This window comes from Acinonyx jubatus, chromosome B1, assembly GCF_027475565.1.
Source record: "Acinonyx jubatus isolate Ajub_Pintada_27869175 chromosome B1, VMU_Ajub_asm_v1.0, whole genome shotgun sequence".
In the NCBI taxonomy this organism is placed as follows: domain Eukaryota; kingdom Metazoa; phylum Chordata; class Mammalia; order Carnivora; family Felidae; genus Acinonyx; species Acinonyx jubatus.
In genome coordinates this window covers 81,269,629-81,284,570 of record NC_069382.1, presented here as the reverse complement: position 1 = coordinate 81,284,570, position 14,942 = coordinate 81,269,629, and the positions used below count along the sequence as shown (strand labels likewise).

Sequence of the window (14,942 nt, the reverse complement as noted above, 5' to 3'; positions counted from 1 at the left end):
TGGACCCACTGCCAGCCAGGATCCTGCCCCTCTTCAGCCTGCTCCTCCTGGTCAGGGTAAAGAAGCCATGAAAACCCCCAGACTTAGAGTGTGTCCCCTCAACCCTGACAGTTGGGAATATGATGAGATACTTGAACTAGCATTCACAAGTAAAAATATATTTGACTTGCCCCACCATGCTGTATTGAGAGTTAATGCTATGAGGTGACCTACTTTCCTGTGGAACTTCGGTAACTACATTTCCCTGGTTGGGGTCCAAGGTCTCATACCAAACTGTTCTTTGTAGTAAGAAATATTAAAGTGTTGTTCTATTTCAGACATTCTTAACATGTGCCTCAGAGGTCCTGTGAACCCCTAAAACTGTGTACAATGTTATTTATATGCCTTTTTCTAAGAAATGTTTCCATTGCTTTTATCAGATTCTCAAAGCGATCTATGACGCAGAAAAGGTGTAAAAACTGCTTTGTATACACTGAACACTCAGCAGCTTCTGCTGTTGCTTCTTTCGTTTGTTTGTTTGTTTTATGTAGGACTTAGGCCAGGGCTTTGAGGTGGGCATCAGTTTAGCAATGATTTCAACAAGTAAATTATATGTACTTTTATTTAATTGCAAATTCCCTGATTTTCCTCCAGGTACTATAATATTTTTTTCTGAATTGAATTTGATTTTTTTTATTGTTGTTGTTGTTAGTTTTGCTATTATGAAGTTGTTTCAGGTCCAGCAGTTTGTTTTTGTCCAGGCAATATATGTAAACTATTTAAAAGGTTTGTGGAACAGTTGTTAGCCTACATCTAGGTATTGTTCTGCATTATTTTTGGTGTATTCTTTTGTTTATATTACTAAGCTAAAGTTAGCACAGATAGCACCAGGCTAGAAAATGGTGACAATAGTTTGAAAACAGGAAATTTTAGGCTTGTGTGTGTTTGGAACAGATGATCATAATGATAGAGCCAGTGGAGTGGAAACTTCCACCGAGCCTGTTTTTTCCTTATTTTGCTCTATGAGAAAAGATGGTGTTTCCTGGAAAACAACTCAAGTCTTTTAAAGCAAATGGTTTTCTTTTGTCCTTGTTTCATGGCTAATTTGTTTTTCTTTATTTTATTTACCTTGGTTGTATTATTATGGAAATTTAATATTCTTAATAGGTAAAGTAATTCCTAAAGTGCTTATTTTTAGATATTTAAATATCTGAGTATGTTACCATTTGCTGACATGGTTTTTAAAGAAAATTAAAATATTAAGACTATTATAACTATCAAAACTTTATGGGAAATCTTTTAAGTGCTCCCAACTTGCCTTTTTTTAACCCCCTAAATTCCAGTCATTGAAACAAAGTAGTTATAGTTTGTCTAAGCTATTTCCTGACTAAGAGCCCTTCCAGATGTATCCTGGAATTCTATATTTAAAAGAAAGGCTAAATTCATTCACTAATTTCAGAGTAAGAAGAAGAGTATACATTTCCATACATACGCAAACCCTTTTTGTTTTGTGTACATCGTTCCTAAATTTTTAAATATTAATAGACTTTCTTTTTAGGCATTTTTAGTCATAAGCTTTTTAAATATGTAACTTTTACATTATAAGTAATAAATGGGAACTCCTTGAAAAAATCAGACTATACAAAACTATATAAAATGAAAATATGAAACTTGGGTGACCTTCCCATCCCTCTTCCTGGAATTAACCACAGTTAACACTGTCAATGTGTCTCCTTCCAGTCTTGTTATCTAAACATAGTTTGTGTGTATAAGCACACAATCATTTCAGACAAATGCAAGTCATACCATATGTGTAATTCAGAAAGTTGCTTTTTTCTTTTATTTGACAGTTATCTTGTGGGCGTTTATCATATATATAAATCTATCTCACATTTTAAGTGTTTTGCATCTATTTGTTACCGTATAGAAGTCTCGTCATTTAATTTAACCATTAACCTTATGAAGAAGTTTAGATTAAAACCTGTCTTATTAAAAACAGCATTTTCATCTTATGAAACACATGTCTTCAACTCTAAAATTTTACACATTTCTATGATTATACATAAATTTTGAATTATAGCAAAGAATTCATGGTAATGATTTTCTTTCCTTAACTATCAGTTGTGAAATAAATATCTTTTAAGAGATTGCAAATAAGAACGTTCCACTGTCCTTGCTTTCCCAGTTTCCTAGGATGATGTAGGGTTAATAAAAGTACAGTGATGATGTTTCTTAGGTAGTTGGCTCAACAATGTAGAAACTGCTGTTCTTCAGCTTATTGGGTCCAGGCAAACTTTGGCAATGATGAGAGACCTAAATGCAGGCATCAGAGTTCTTTCTGAAGGGAATGGGCTTGCTAATGGGCTGCTTGGTACCTGTATGCTGAGAGCTCAGAAGAGTGTAGCAGGTAGATGCCTTTAATGAGGGGGAAGCTGAGGAAAGCTTCAAAGAATAGGTCTTGAGCTTGGTCTTGAAGAATGAGTGTGGGAGCTCATTGGGTGAGAGAGAGAGGGTGTGTTAGACTCCAGACAACATAACATGGGTGTTTGGTGCAAGTTGTCTATGAAGGTGAGAGATTGGAGAGGTGAGGCAGCAGGTAAGTGTGACTTTAAAGAACCTTGTATGCTGTTGTATGAAAGGAGTTTGGAGTTTCCCCTAATAACAACTTTAGACTTTTTTTCTTTCCCTGAGATCTTTTCATTTAAGTTTGCTGACTCTGCAATCATTCTGATGAACAGAAAACTTTAAAAACATCCCATCAAGGCTCTGAGGACTTCACAAGTTGTAAAGTGCTATTGCTGATACAGAATAATTTAAGGAATGGTCTTGGCTTGCCTTTTTTTCTTTTTTTTAATGTTTTAAATCTTTATTTTTGAGAGAGAGAGCGCGAGCGGGGAGGAATAGAGAGAGAGACACACACACACAGAATCCGAAGCAGGCTCCAGGCTCCAAGCCATTAGCACTGAGCCCGACTCGGGGCTCGAACCCACAAACTGCGAGATCGTGACCTGAGCCGAAGTCGGACGCCCAACCTACTGAGCCACCCATGCGCCCCTTGGAATGGTCTTGACTTTCAAGGAACTTGATGTCTAGTTGGGAAAATAATTCATAAACATTTGGAGCATTTGGAAATGTATGTAGTAAAATAACAGATGGTTCCAAACTGAACTGTAGCAATGCAAGAGACATTTCAGAGCAGTAATTGATGACTTGCCAAGAGTCCAGAGGGAAGGTTAGGATAGAATCTTAAGGAATGGATTAGGTTTCCGACAACAGAAAGGAGTTCAAACGTTCACCAGTGGGATAAATACTCAACAAAAACAAGGAGGGAACTATATTTAACCTCACTGGCAAGAGTAGAAGGCATGAGGAATTAGATAGACATAAGCTTGAAAGGATCTCTGATTGTTTTTGAAATTCCATTTCGTGGAGCAACCTAATTCTGTCTATTGATTGGACCAGTGGTTCTCAGTCTGGGTGGTACATTAGAATCATCTCTTTAGCATTTAAAACTATGTGCCAGGGCTAATGTCCCAGACCTACTATCTATCTGAGATGAGGCCCCAGGCATCATTTTTTTTTTAAAGTAAAATTCTCCAGATATTTCTTTTATTTATTTATTTATTTATTTTTCATGTTTATTTATTTTTGAGAGAGAGAGTGGGGGAGGGAAGAGGGAGAGGGTGATACAGAATCCAAAGTAGGCTCCAGGCTCTGAGGTGTCCACACAGAGCCCAATGCAGGGCTTCACGAATCCTGACATCTTGACCTGAGCCAAAGTTGGATGCTTCACTAACTGAGCCGCCTAGATGCCCCTCTCCAGATATTTCTTATGAGCAGTTAGAGTTGAGAATCACTGGACCACCCTGACCTCTTCTTTTTTGCCCACCCATATACTTATTTCTTTAATAATTAGTTCTTCCTGTAAAGGAAGGCACTAGGCAGTCTTGGCAAGGGTTACACCAGGCATGTTCTCTGTCATTTATGCCACAGAGAAGTCAGAAAACGTCAGTGCAGCAGTTACAGTGTATTTCTTTAAAACTGAGCCCACTTGCCATATTAGGCAAATTAGGCATATTTTGTGAATTTGTTAATATTATTGCAGGTGATGGTTTGAGGCTAATCTAGATTGAAATTTTTTTTTCTTCTTCTCACTAGATAATGGGACTCCATCTGTACTTTCTAGCCAATGTATGCACACCGATACTCTGTAGGGTATATGATAAACCTATTTTAAGACCTTGCTTCAATGTGACAAGCTTATCTTCAATTTATGTAATTTGCTTAAATGCAGAAATATGCTTAATTTAAAAGAACAACTCCTTTAAAATGAAGTTTAAAAATAACTATTATCTGTAGAGTTTTTAACACAAGTTAATTTATAGCTTATACACCTCTACCTTGCCCGACAGTTCTCCATTTACAAGTGGTTGGGCAGAGTATAGTTATATCATTATCCCCATGACACATAAGTAATGTGAGAAATTCTGTATTTTTATCCTTGCCTCCTATGATTGGCATATTCAGCAGATGTAGACTGAGTACTTCCTTGGGGTTGGGCAATGGAAAACAAAGATGAAAGGTGAAAAAATATGGCTTCAGCCCGCAGGAAACTCACTTTTGGGAATGTCAAACATCATAATTAGGATCAAGGTGGAAATGGAGAGCTTAGAGGGGTCCACTCGGGGATGGTGCCCTGAAGGGGTCTGAGTTGAGTCTAGAAGTAGATTATGTGCCACAGGGCAGCATGTATCAGGGCCAGAGGCAGGACAGAAGCAGAGCATTAGAGGAACTGCAATAATTTCCATTGTGGTTGGAAGGCAGAGAGGCAAGAAGTAAGGTTGGGGAGACAGGGAGAGGCGTGGAGGGCCCCATGTGCCCTGCCTACCAGAGAGTTTGGGCTTTATCCTGTAGGCAGTCACTGAATGTAGGGAATGGGTAAATGGCAATGCATTATGGACATTTAGTTTGTCATCTCATCTAAATAGATTTCCATTGGCATCCATGGACTGTACAGGCTCTTCTCTTTTGATGTTAATGTAGTAGCCAAAGTTATTCTTAAAACCCTGAGACAAGACCCGGGGACCAGAGTAGGGTGCTTTTAAGCTACTTTAAAACACAGACCTGCTGATGAAGTCTTATTACTGCATCATTTATTCAACTTGAAATGATTATTGCAACGTAAGGAAAGACAACAAAGTAGATTTTTGCATAGTTCCTCTTAAGCAGACCTGCTTGTAATGGAATGCCAGTAGTGAAAATGATTTTCCACATGAATTTTGTTGAAAATTGCTTTGAGTATTTTTTTTTTTTGAAGGTTTCTAGAAAACTTGTCCTCTTTTGCCTGCTACTGCTGCAGGATTGGTGAGGCAATGTACAGCTTTCTCTGGGGCTACCAAGGCAGCGAGGATAAAAATAGGGCAAACTTTAAGAATCCCAGATATTTTCAGATAACAAAGACTGATTTATGTGGGCCCATTTTGTGCTCTGACAAAACATAGAGAAGCTTTTGTGCTGTGATTAGCAAGGGCGCTGATGTCAGTTCTCTTGTCGAGCATCAAGCTTTATTCTGTGGCTAAATTGTGCTTTGTACCATAATCCAGAGAACCTTTGTATCTGCCTTATTAAAGTGTGTAGTTTATGTAATTGCTTTTGTTTTCCAGTTTAATCTGTGCCAGATTCAATAAGAGTGACTCATTTTGTGACTGAGACAAACATTCACATTTGGACCATGTTAAAAATAAATAAATAAGTGGCAGGTGCTGTTGGCTAAATTCTGTGTTTTAATGCTGTAATTTCCTGCTGTAAGGGTTCATCTCTTATCCTCTGTAATCGCCAGTACAGCCTAGCTAGTACTCCCTGATTCTACTCCTGTTCCCCAGTGCTACTCATGTCTTGGCTATTTATTTTAGTTTCCAAGGGCCTTTTACATTTTAACAATATCATTTCAACAGAGAAGCAAAGAAATGGCTGGGGAGCCACAGTTAACCAGAAGACAAAGAGTGACCCATAAGCTGTAGCAGAAGGACACATTCTTTTCCTTTCTTTTTGTCATTTTTTCCAAGGTGTTTTGTGCATGTGTTTTGGTAAAGCTGTCTTAGTTATGTTTATGTTATTATGTGTATGTTCAGTATCCAGGTCTTTTTCTCAAGTGGAAGAGTTTTTGAAAGCACGCCTTCTGTTCAATGTGGCCCTTATATCTAATCTAATATTCGCAAAATTTTACAACTTCAGAGTCTTCGGGGCAATTCTCCTTATCGTACAAGTATTTCTAGATACCAGGTGCTGTGTTATGCATGGAATATGTAATGACAAGTCACTATCTTTGTGGATTTTACAGTTTGCCTAGGGAGTTAGATACTAAATAAATAAATACAAAGAAAATTTAAATTGCAAAATGATAATAATCCTTTAGGTAGTAAGGTACCTTATTACATGGGTAATAAGGTCCCTAAAACTGTGCTCTACTTAAATTGGGGGTCGCTGGGAAGGGAAGGCCCAAAGGTCGGAGTCCGCCTGGCAAGAGAACATACTAGACTCAGGAAATGGCATGCGCAAAGTCTCTTGAGGCAGGAAGCAGTTTGGCATCCTATTAACTGTATTATTAGAAGAGAGAAGTGACAACTGACAAGGCTAACTGTATTAAAAAGATTATAGATCAACTACGCAGGCACAGCAGTAGGGCACTATTTAGTATAGCGGCAAATAGTTGAGCAGCCTCTCAGAGCTTCCCTGAAAGTGCAGTATAGAGATTGATGCCTATAATACTTCGTCTGAGTCATTGGGGAATGGGTGGATTGTGTTCAATGAATTATGTAGTGAGGCATTGTAGAAAGATTTCGACAAGAGACATTAACGTTTTAAAAAGTCATTTCTGCATTTAAAGACAGAATCTTTACTATCTGGAGAAATCACTTACTAAAAGATATGATTCCTTGATGGCCCTAAAGAAGTGACATAATACTATATTTCATCTCTCTTTTCTTCTCTATTACTTTTTCAGGCTTACCGCTTGATAGAGAGGTATGGCATAACTTTACTAAGAGATGATATTTATTTATTTTGAAGTAAATAAATGTCTTACTAACTAAATGGATTTTTGTAATCCAGAAACCAGTGCTAAAGTCATGTGAATTTAACATGTTAGGAGGATTTTTCAGTGTTCTCTAAAGCATCTAGAAGAACTTCCTACTGCCATCTCTTTCTGGACACGACTAGTTCCTCTTTGCTTGGAGTTATAGTTGGACTGAGAAGTTAATTTAAAACCTTGTTGACATTAAAGAACTACATAATATTTTTAGGCTTTTGTGATATTTCTGCTAAATCTTATTGAAGGATTGCATCCAGTTTTTCCATGAAGGAATGCCTCTCCATTTAGCAATAGTTCTGCAGGTATGTTGACAGGTTTGCTGTATTATCAAATATTTTCATGTATTGTAAATATTTGCTTCATGATTAGTCAACTCCTTAAGAGTAGCGATCATGAATTACCTACTTGTAGTTCTCCCCACAGGTATTTACAATAGAATCGATAACTTATTGACTGGTTAGCTCACTGATTTACCTTTTAATGTAGCTACATTTCCTTGAATGGATACAGTTTAGAGTCTATTAAAATGTTAAACCTAAAGTTATCGCCCAAGCTAATTCAGTTATAAGTACAGTTGTCCAGGTTTTAAGAAGGCGTTCGGGGTGTCTGGGTGGCTCAGTCGGTTAAGTGGCTGACTTTGGCTCAGGTCATGAATTCACAGTTCATGGGTTCGAGCCCCACTTCGAGCTCTGTGTTGACAGCTTAGAGCCTGGAGCCTGCTTCAGATTCTGGGTGTCTCTCTGTCTCTCTGCCCCTCCCCTGCTCATGCTCTGTCTCTTTCTGTCTCTCAAAAATAAATAAACATTAAAAAAATCTTTTTAAGAAAAAAAAAACATTCAAGGAGGATTAAGACTTAATATTGTTTCTGGGCAGAGTTGTTGGATTTAAAGACTGCTGAAGCACTGTTTCAGTCATTCAGTTCTGTTTTTATTATTTAATCAACGAGATTTTAGAGAGTAATAGTAAAAGAATTTTAGGCCTGTTGAGGCATAGTATGAAACCCGTAATTGACCAAAATTTGTGGAGGAAGTACATGGTGAGTATAGATCTAGATTGCTAGTATATGTTTGTTGGGAAGAAAAGGGAAAAGAGAAAGAGAAAGGAGGAGGAAAATTGCAACCCATAAGAATACAGATCTTATCCATGTGGTCTTTGAAAATAGACTCACCGGAAGAAAGACACAGCCCATTTCTTTGCTTGCTTTTCAGGTGAGAAACGAGGAAAGCTTTTGAACTCTTTTTTCTCCATTCCCCTCACACAGGAGTGAGTGAGAAGCTTAAAATACAAAGGAGTCTTTTGAAGAAGTACCTTTATGTATTCTTTTTTTTTTAACATTTATTTATTTTTGAGAGACAGAGCATGAGTGGGGGAGGGGCAGAGGGAGAGAGAGAGGGCTCTCAGCCCAGAGCTGGACGCAAGGCTCGAACCCACGAACTGTGAGATTATGACCTAAGCTGAAGTCAGACACTTAACCGACTGAGCCACCCAGGTGCCCCCCGCCCTTTATGTACTGATGGCTTGATAGTAAGGCATGAAAAACCTTGCCTTTTTTTTAATGTGGTAAGCTGTACCTAACATAAAGTTTACCATTTTAACCATTTTTAAGTGTTCAGCTTCAGTGGCATGAAGTACATTCACTTTGTTGTGCAACCGTCACCAGTATCTATCTCCAGAATTTCTTTATTATCCCATACTGAAACGCTGCCCACTAAACACTATTATCCCCATCTTCCAACTACAGGCAACCACCATTCTGCATTTGGTCTCTAGATTTTGATTATTGTAAGTCCTCGTATAAGTGGAGTCATATACTTTATCCTTTTGTGACTGGCTTTTTTCACTTAGCATAACATCTCAAGATTCATCCATGTTATAGCGTGTGTCAGATTTTTCTTCCCTTTTAAGACTGAACAGTGTCTTTGTATCTTCCACATTTTGTTCATTTCTTCATTCATCAATGGACACTTGGGTTGCGCCTACCTTTTGACTGTTGTGAGTAATGCTACTATAAACATGGGGTGCAAATACCTGTTTGAGACCTTGTTTTCAATTCTTTTGGATATTTACAACTGGAATCTTTTGTGGAACTGCCATACCGTTTTCCATACTGGTTCTAATTTCTGCCATCCTGGCCAGCATTTGTTATTTTCTGTGGTTTTTATAAAAGACATTTTAATGTGTATGAAATTGTATCACATTGTGGTTTTGATTTGCATTTCTCTGATGATAGGATGTTGAACATTTTTTCATGTGCTTATTGGCCATTTGTATATCTTCTTTGGAGACTCTGTTTAAGTCCTTTGCCCATTTTTAAACTAGGTTATTTTGTTGTTACTGAGTTGTAGGAATTCTTTATATATTCTAGACGTTAATCTTTTATGAGACAAATTATTTGCAGATACTTTTTCTCATTCTGTGAGCTGACTTTTTACTCTATTGATTGAGTCCTTCAATGTGTACATTTTAAATTTTGATGTAATCCAGTTTACCTATTTTTTTTCTTTTGTGTTTCTTCTGCGTTCTTAATGTCCTGTCAATTGCCTAATCTAATGTTATGAAGCTTTCCCCTGTGTTTTCTTCTAAGAGTTTTCTAATTTTAGCTCCTATGTGTAGGTCTTTGATGATCCATTTTGAGCTAATATTTGTATGATGTAGAGTCCAACTTCTTTTGCATGTGGATATCCAGTTTTCCCAGCACCATTTGTTGAAACCACTGTTTTTTTATATTTAGTAAAAACTCAGTCTTCCTTAGTTTATTGACCTGATGTTACATTATGTAATACCATCTAATATAGATCAATATCTTCTAATATTCTATTAGATCTAATAGAAAATAATAAATATGTATATATAGACACATTTTTAAGTTGAGGCATCAGTAAAGAGTGGTAGATTATTCCCTGGAAACAAAGAAAACATGTGTGTGACTTTCAACAATTCATTTGTGAAATGTGCATTGATAAATGTGCATCTTCTTGAAAAATCTCTCTCAAATTAATACTAGATGGATATTTTTGTTTCATCCCTAGGCATGGAAGAGGAGATGGTTTGTGTTACGCAGTGGTCGCTTAACTGGAGATCCAGATGTCCTGGAGTATTACAAAAATGATCATGCCAAGAAGCCTATCCGTATTATTGATTTAAATTTATGTCAGCAAGTTGATGCTGGATTGACATTTAACAAAAAAGAGTTTGAAAACAGCTACATTTTTGATATCAACACCATTGACCGAATTTTCTACTTGGTAGCAGACAGTGAGGAAGAGATGAATAAGTGGGTTCGTTGCATTTGTGACATCTGTGGGTTTAATCCTACGGAGGAAGGTAAGTTCAAGATTTTATTATTCAACCTGAGTTCTCCTTTATTGCTGCATTTTTAGAACTATTATAAAAGTCTTTGTTATTTCAGTTACTCAGTATAATATTTTCTTTTTTATAATAGCTAACACCATTTGGAAAAAGCACTAATAACCCTCTAATCATTTTGGGGAGAAGCTTTTCATAGGTTTTAGAAAGAGAGACTTAACTATGTGGGGCAGTATCTAAATAAATGTCTTGAAGAAGAAGCTGACAAGAAGACATACTTATTTGAGAGCATTTCCTGAGTTTCTATATAAATACTAAGTTGAACTTTATAGCACTGCTGATACTTGACTATTTTTCACCTATTTTAAAAACAGCATTTTTATGTGACTCAATTATTTTGATGTTATTTTAAAAACTATATTGGATTATGGGGCACTTGGGTGGCTCAGTCAGTTAAGCATCTGACTTCAGCACAGATCATGATCTCACTGTTCATTGTTTCAAGCCTCACGTTGGGCTCTGTGCTGGCAGCTTACAGTCTGGAACCTGCTTCAGATTCTGTGTCTCCTTCTTTCTCTGCCCTCACCCCCCGCTTTTCCTCTGTCTCTCTCTCTCTCTCTCTCTGTCTCTCAAAAAATAAATATTAAAAAAAATTTAGAAGACCATATTGGATTATGAAGTTATGAAATAGTCAAGAGGATTATCAATACCTATGAAAAGCAAGTGACAATCAGTCACAAAACATGATAAAAAAAAGTAACAAATGAGTTTATTTAACACAAAGATCCTAAAAACAGCATGGAGGAAGAAGAGGCTCAAGGTTTGGATAACAGGTAGTGAAGAAAAGCTTCTCAGGTAAATTGTAGGTTTTTGAAGGAAGTAGTATTTCTTTTTTTTTTTTTTAACGTTTATTTATTTTTGAGACAGAGAGAGACAGAGCATGAACGGGGGAGGGTCAGAGAGAGTGGGAGACACAGAATCTGAAACAGGCTCCAGGCTCTGAGCTGTCAGCCCAGAGCCCGACGCGGGGCTCAAACTCATGGACCTCAAGATCATGACCTGAGCTGAAGTCAGACACTTAACTGACTGAGCCACCCAGGCGCCCCAGGAAGTAGTATCTCTACATAAATGAAAAAAGGGATGTAGAACCCTCTAGGCTTAGGGGCAAGGGAGAGCAAGGACCCTGAGGTGGAACAGAATCATATGTGACTAGAGCAGGGGGCTGTGAATGATAAAAGTGGGGGTGGGAGGAGAGGAAAGAGAGTTGGTTGAGGCACTGAGTTCTGGAGTATCTGTCCTGGGAAGAACTGAATGATTGAGTAAAGGTCTCATAAAGAATTTTACACGTGGGGGCACCAGGGTGGCTCAGTCAATTAAGCGTCAAACTTCGGCTCAGGTCATGATCTCACGGTTTGTGAGTTTGAGCCCTGCTAGGGCTCTGTGCTGATAGCTCACAGCCTGGAGCCTGCTTAGGATTCTCTGTCTCCCTCTCTCTCTGCCCTTCCCCTGCTCACCCTGTTCCCCTCTCCCTCTCAAAAATAAATAAACATTAATAAAAAAATTTTTTTAAAGATTTTTACAAGCAGAATTCCTCTTCAGGTGCTTATATAGCTGTCTTGACCACTTATTCCCCGTCCACTTCTCTGCTTCTCTTACTTTGACAACAAACACATATCTAGGGGACCCCAACACAAATTTAGGTCTGTAAACCCAAAAATCAGAAAGAAAGGCGCCCTCAGGTCTTTGAACTTAGCATCTTCATGGTTATACTGCCATTTACAGTGTGCATTTCCAAATATCTATATTTAGGAGTGTTGGGGTTTCAGTGAGGGCTGGAAAAATTGCATCAACAATCAACATCAAGTTTTGAATTGAAGTGAAACAGCAGTCATCTCTAATTAGCTCAGGTCAGCATGCTGCTTCCTCTCTGGCCAGTCAGCAGCCCACAAGGAGGAGCCTTCCAGGGCTGGGATTGGCCCAGTGGGGTGGGGAAACCCCTTGGTGAGAGAATCCAGAATCCTGAGAGGGAGCAGCACTGAAACAGGCAAGGAGGCATCCAGTTTAGACAGGAGGTGGCTGATGAACTAGAGCTTTTCAGCAGAGTTCTAGTGATTAAAAGCCTCAAGAAATTGTTTCACCTGTGGAATTAAGCTTTAGTGGTTTTTGTTAAATTACTAATAAGTATGTTCACATTTAAGTGCGTGTGGAGGTATGACTCCTAACTCCAGTTAAACTCCTTTCCATTCTTGCATATAAGGTCTATATTTGAGTGCAGTAGAGGATTTTAAAGTTAAAGTCACAAATAAGATAGCTCTCTAATGGCTGTTTAATGACCATGCAGTAATGATAATTTTTGGATTAAGATACCACATTAATTTCATTATGTGATGGATTTTCAGTTAAAATAGTTTAAGTCCTTGTATACGCTTTTTGGTGATGACTTTATTTTCAATTTAGATTTTGTTTTTAGGGACATAAAAGTAGACTTCTGTCTTCATCGGTTGCCTGTATAGATTTAGTTAATCTGAAAGACTAAGTAGTAGGGATTCTTCCGTCTCTTTTTGTTTTCTGTATAATTCTCCTAAATATATTACCAAAGGAAATGAGATACCCTCCAAGAGGAGATACATTCTTCAGTCAAGGAATATGTCTAATTTTTGGAAGCCCTTTCAGGGGTGGGTAGAGTTGAGAACCCCCAAAATAAGAATTTCAAATGCACAAGTATCTGAGATTAACTTTGTGAGTTTCAAGGTGTGGAGTCTGGTCCATTTGTCCACCTTAGAATGACTCTCATCTCATCATCTGGAAGTTTGATGAACACCCAGTCATCTCTGGGAAGAAGGAAGGTTTTATCTGTTTTGGAAATTGATTCATTAATTTACCAAATTACTGAATTTGCCAGCACTCTACTAGGCTTTGGATATTCGTTCAACCTATATATTATTAGGTGACTAGTTAAGGGGACAAATGGCAAACATTACAGATGTGGAACTGAGCGTCTAGTGGGGAAGGATTCATACTCAGAATAATAATTCATTACAGTTGATGAGTGCAAGATACATAATGTGTGTGGAAAAAATATATATATAATATATATAATTTAATATATTTAATAATTATATATAATATATAATTTAATATGATTATTAAAGTATGATTATATACATATATCAAGTATGAAACTATGAGACTGTGTTAATACAGCTCTTGCCCTCATAGAGCTTATAGTCAGTCTAACAGAGACAGGAAAATAATCTAGGAATTATAATATTGTTAGATAAGTGTCCAGTTAAAGAAAAAATAAATAAGCATAGATAGCAGTTAATTTAGTTTTAAGAAGGTCAGGAAAAGCATAGGTAGTTTTAAATGGCTCTGTACTATAGCTGATAATGTACCGAGAACTTTATTTTATACTTAGTGAAACATTTTCATTGTATTTGTAGTCATAATCAGTCACAATGTCTGTTTTTTGCTTCATGAACTTACCAATATAGGGAGGGGCGCAAACTCCCAAATCCTTTTAAAATAGATTAGAAATGCATTTGTCTAGGGGCGCCTGGGTGGCTCAGTCGGTTAAGCGTCCAACTTTGGCTCAGGTCATGATCTTGTGGTTTGTGAGTTCGAGTCCCATGTCGGGCTGTGTGCTGACAGCTCAGAGCCTGGAGCATGCTTCGGATTCTGTGTCTCCCTCTCTCTCTGACCCATCCCCTGCTCATGCTCTGTCTCTGTCTGTCTGTCTCTCTCTCTCAAAAATAAATAAACATTAAAAAAAATTTTTTTTTAAATACATTTGTCTTGAATGAAACTCTTAATTTGTGAATGTTTTATCTTCACAATATCAATAAAAGGGGAGGTTGTGAGAAAATTTCCAGTATTGTTAATCAAATTTGATGTATATAATGAGTTGGTTACCACAAACAGCTGTTCTAATCATAACTCACTTTTATTTGTTCACATAACAGGCCGCTAAGGACTTCAATTTGCCAGTGCTTTCTAAGTGTAGTTCATGAGCTATATCTAAATGCAACTACATTTGTTTTTTTAAGTTCTACAATATAGAATTTTTTGCAAGTTCATCCTGGCTTTCTCCCAAATAGCCACAATTAGAAATGTCTTACTATGATGTTGAAGACTTGAGTGTCTCATAAATTACGAACTTGTAAATAAATTAGTAGGTCATATATCAGTGAAAGATGAATAGTCCTTCATTGTGTAGTATCTAGGAGCCACAAAAAATTTTTTTCTAAAATTTTGATTTTTCATGCATGGTAGCAAAACTGCAAAAACGCTTCAAAGTTAACCACTGCATTTTATTCATTGGTAGTAGCTGACTTTGCTAGATGCCTTAACAAAAATCTACACATTTAAAGATTCAAACAGCAAAGAACTGCTATTATCTTTTGTGATCACAGTCATATAATTTAATATGACAAAGTAAATATCAGAATGTCTTTGTTCTTCCATTTGCTTTACCACCTGCTTTATATTCTCTTGCTTCTAAATAGATCTCCCCACCAATCACTAAATAATAGGTGTTTTTGCTTTTACCTAGAATCTGTCCCCTGAG

General features: G+C 37.3%; 1 protein-coding gene across 8 annotated transcripts in view; it reads left to right on the top strand.

The window, feature by feature from the left end:
- Positions 1-14,942, top strand: part of GAB1 (GRB2 associated binding protein 1) — a 122,641-nt gene that overhangs the window by 70,082 nt on the left and 37,617 nt on the right. For all 8 annotated transcript variants that reach the window (XM_027066739.2, XM_027066724.2, XM_027066730.2 and 5 more), the window contains exon 2: positions 10,099-10,393. In XM_027066739.2, coding sequence (XP_026922540.1) covers positions 10,099-10,393 — 295 coding nt within the window. The remainder of the gene's footprint in view (positions 1-10,098; positions 10,394-14,942) is intronic.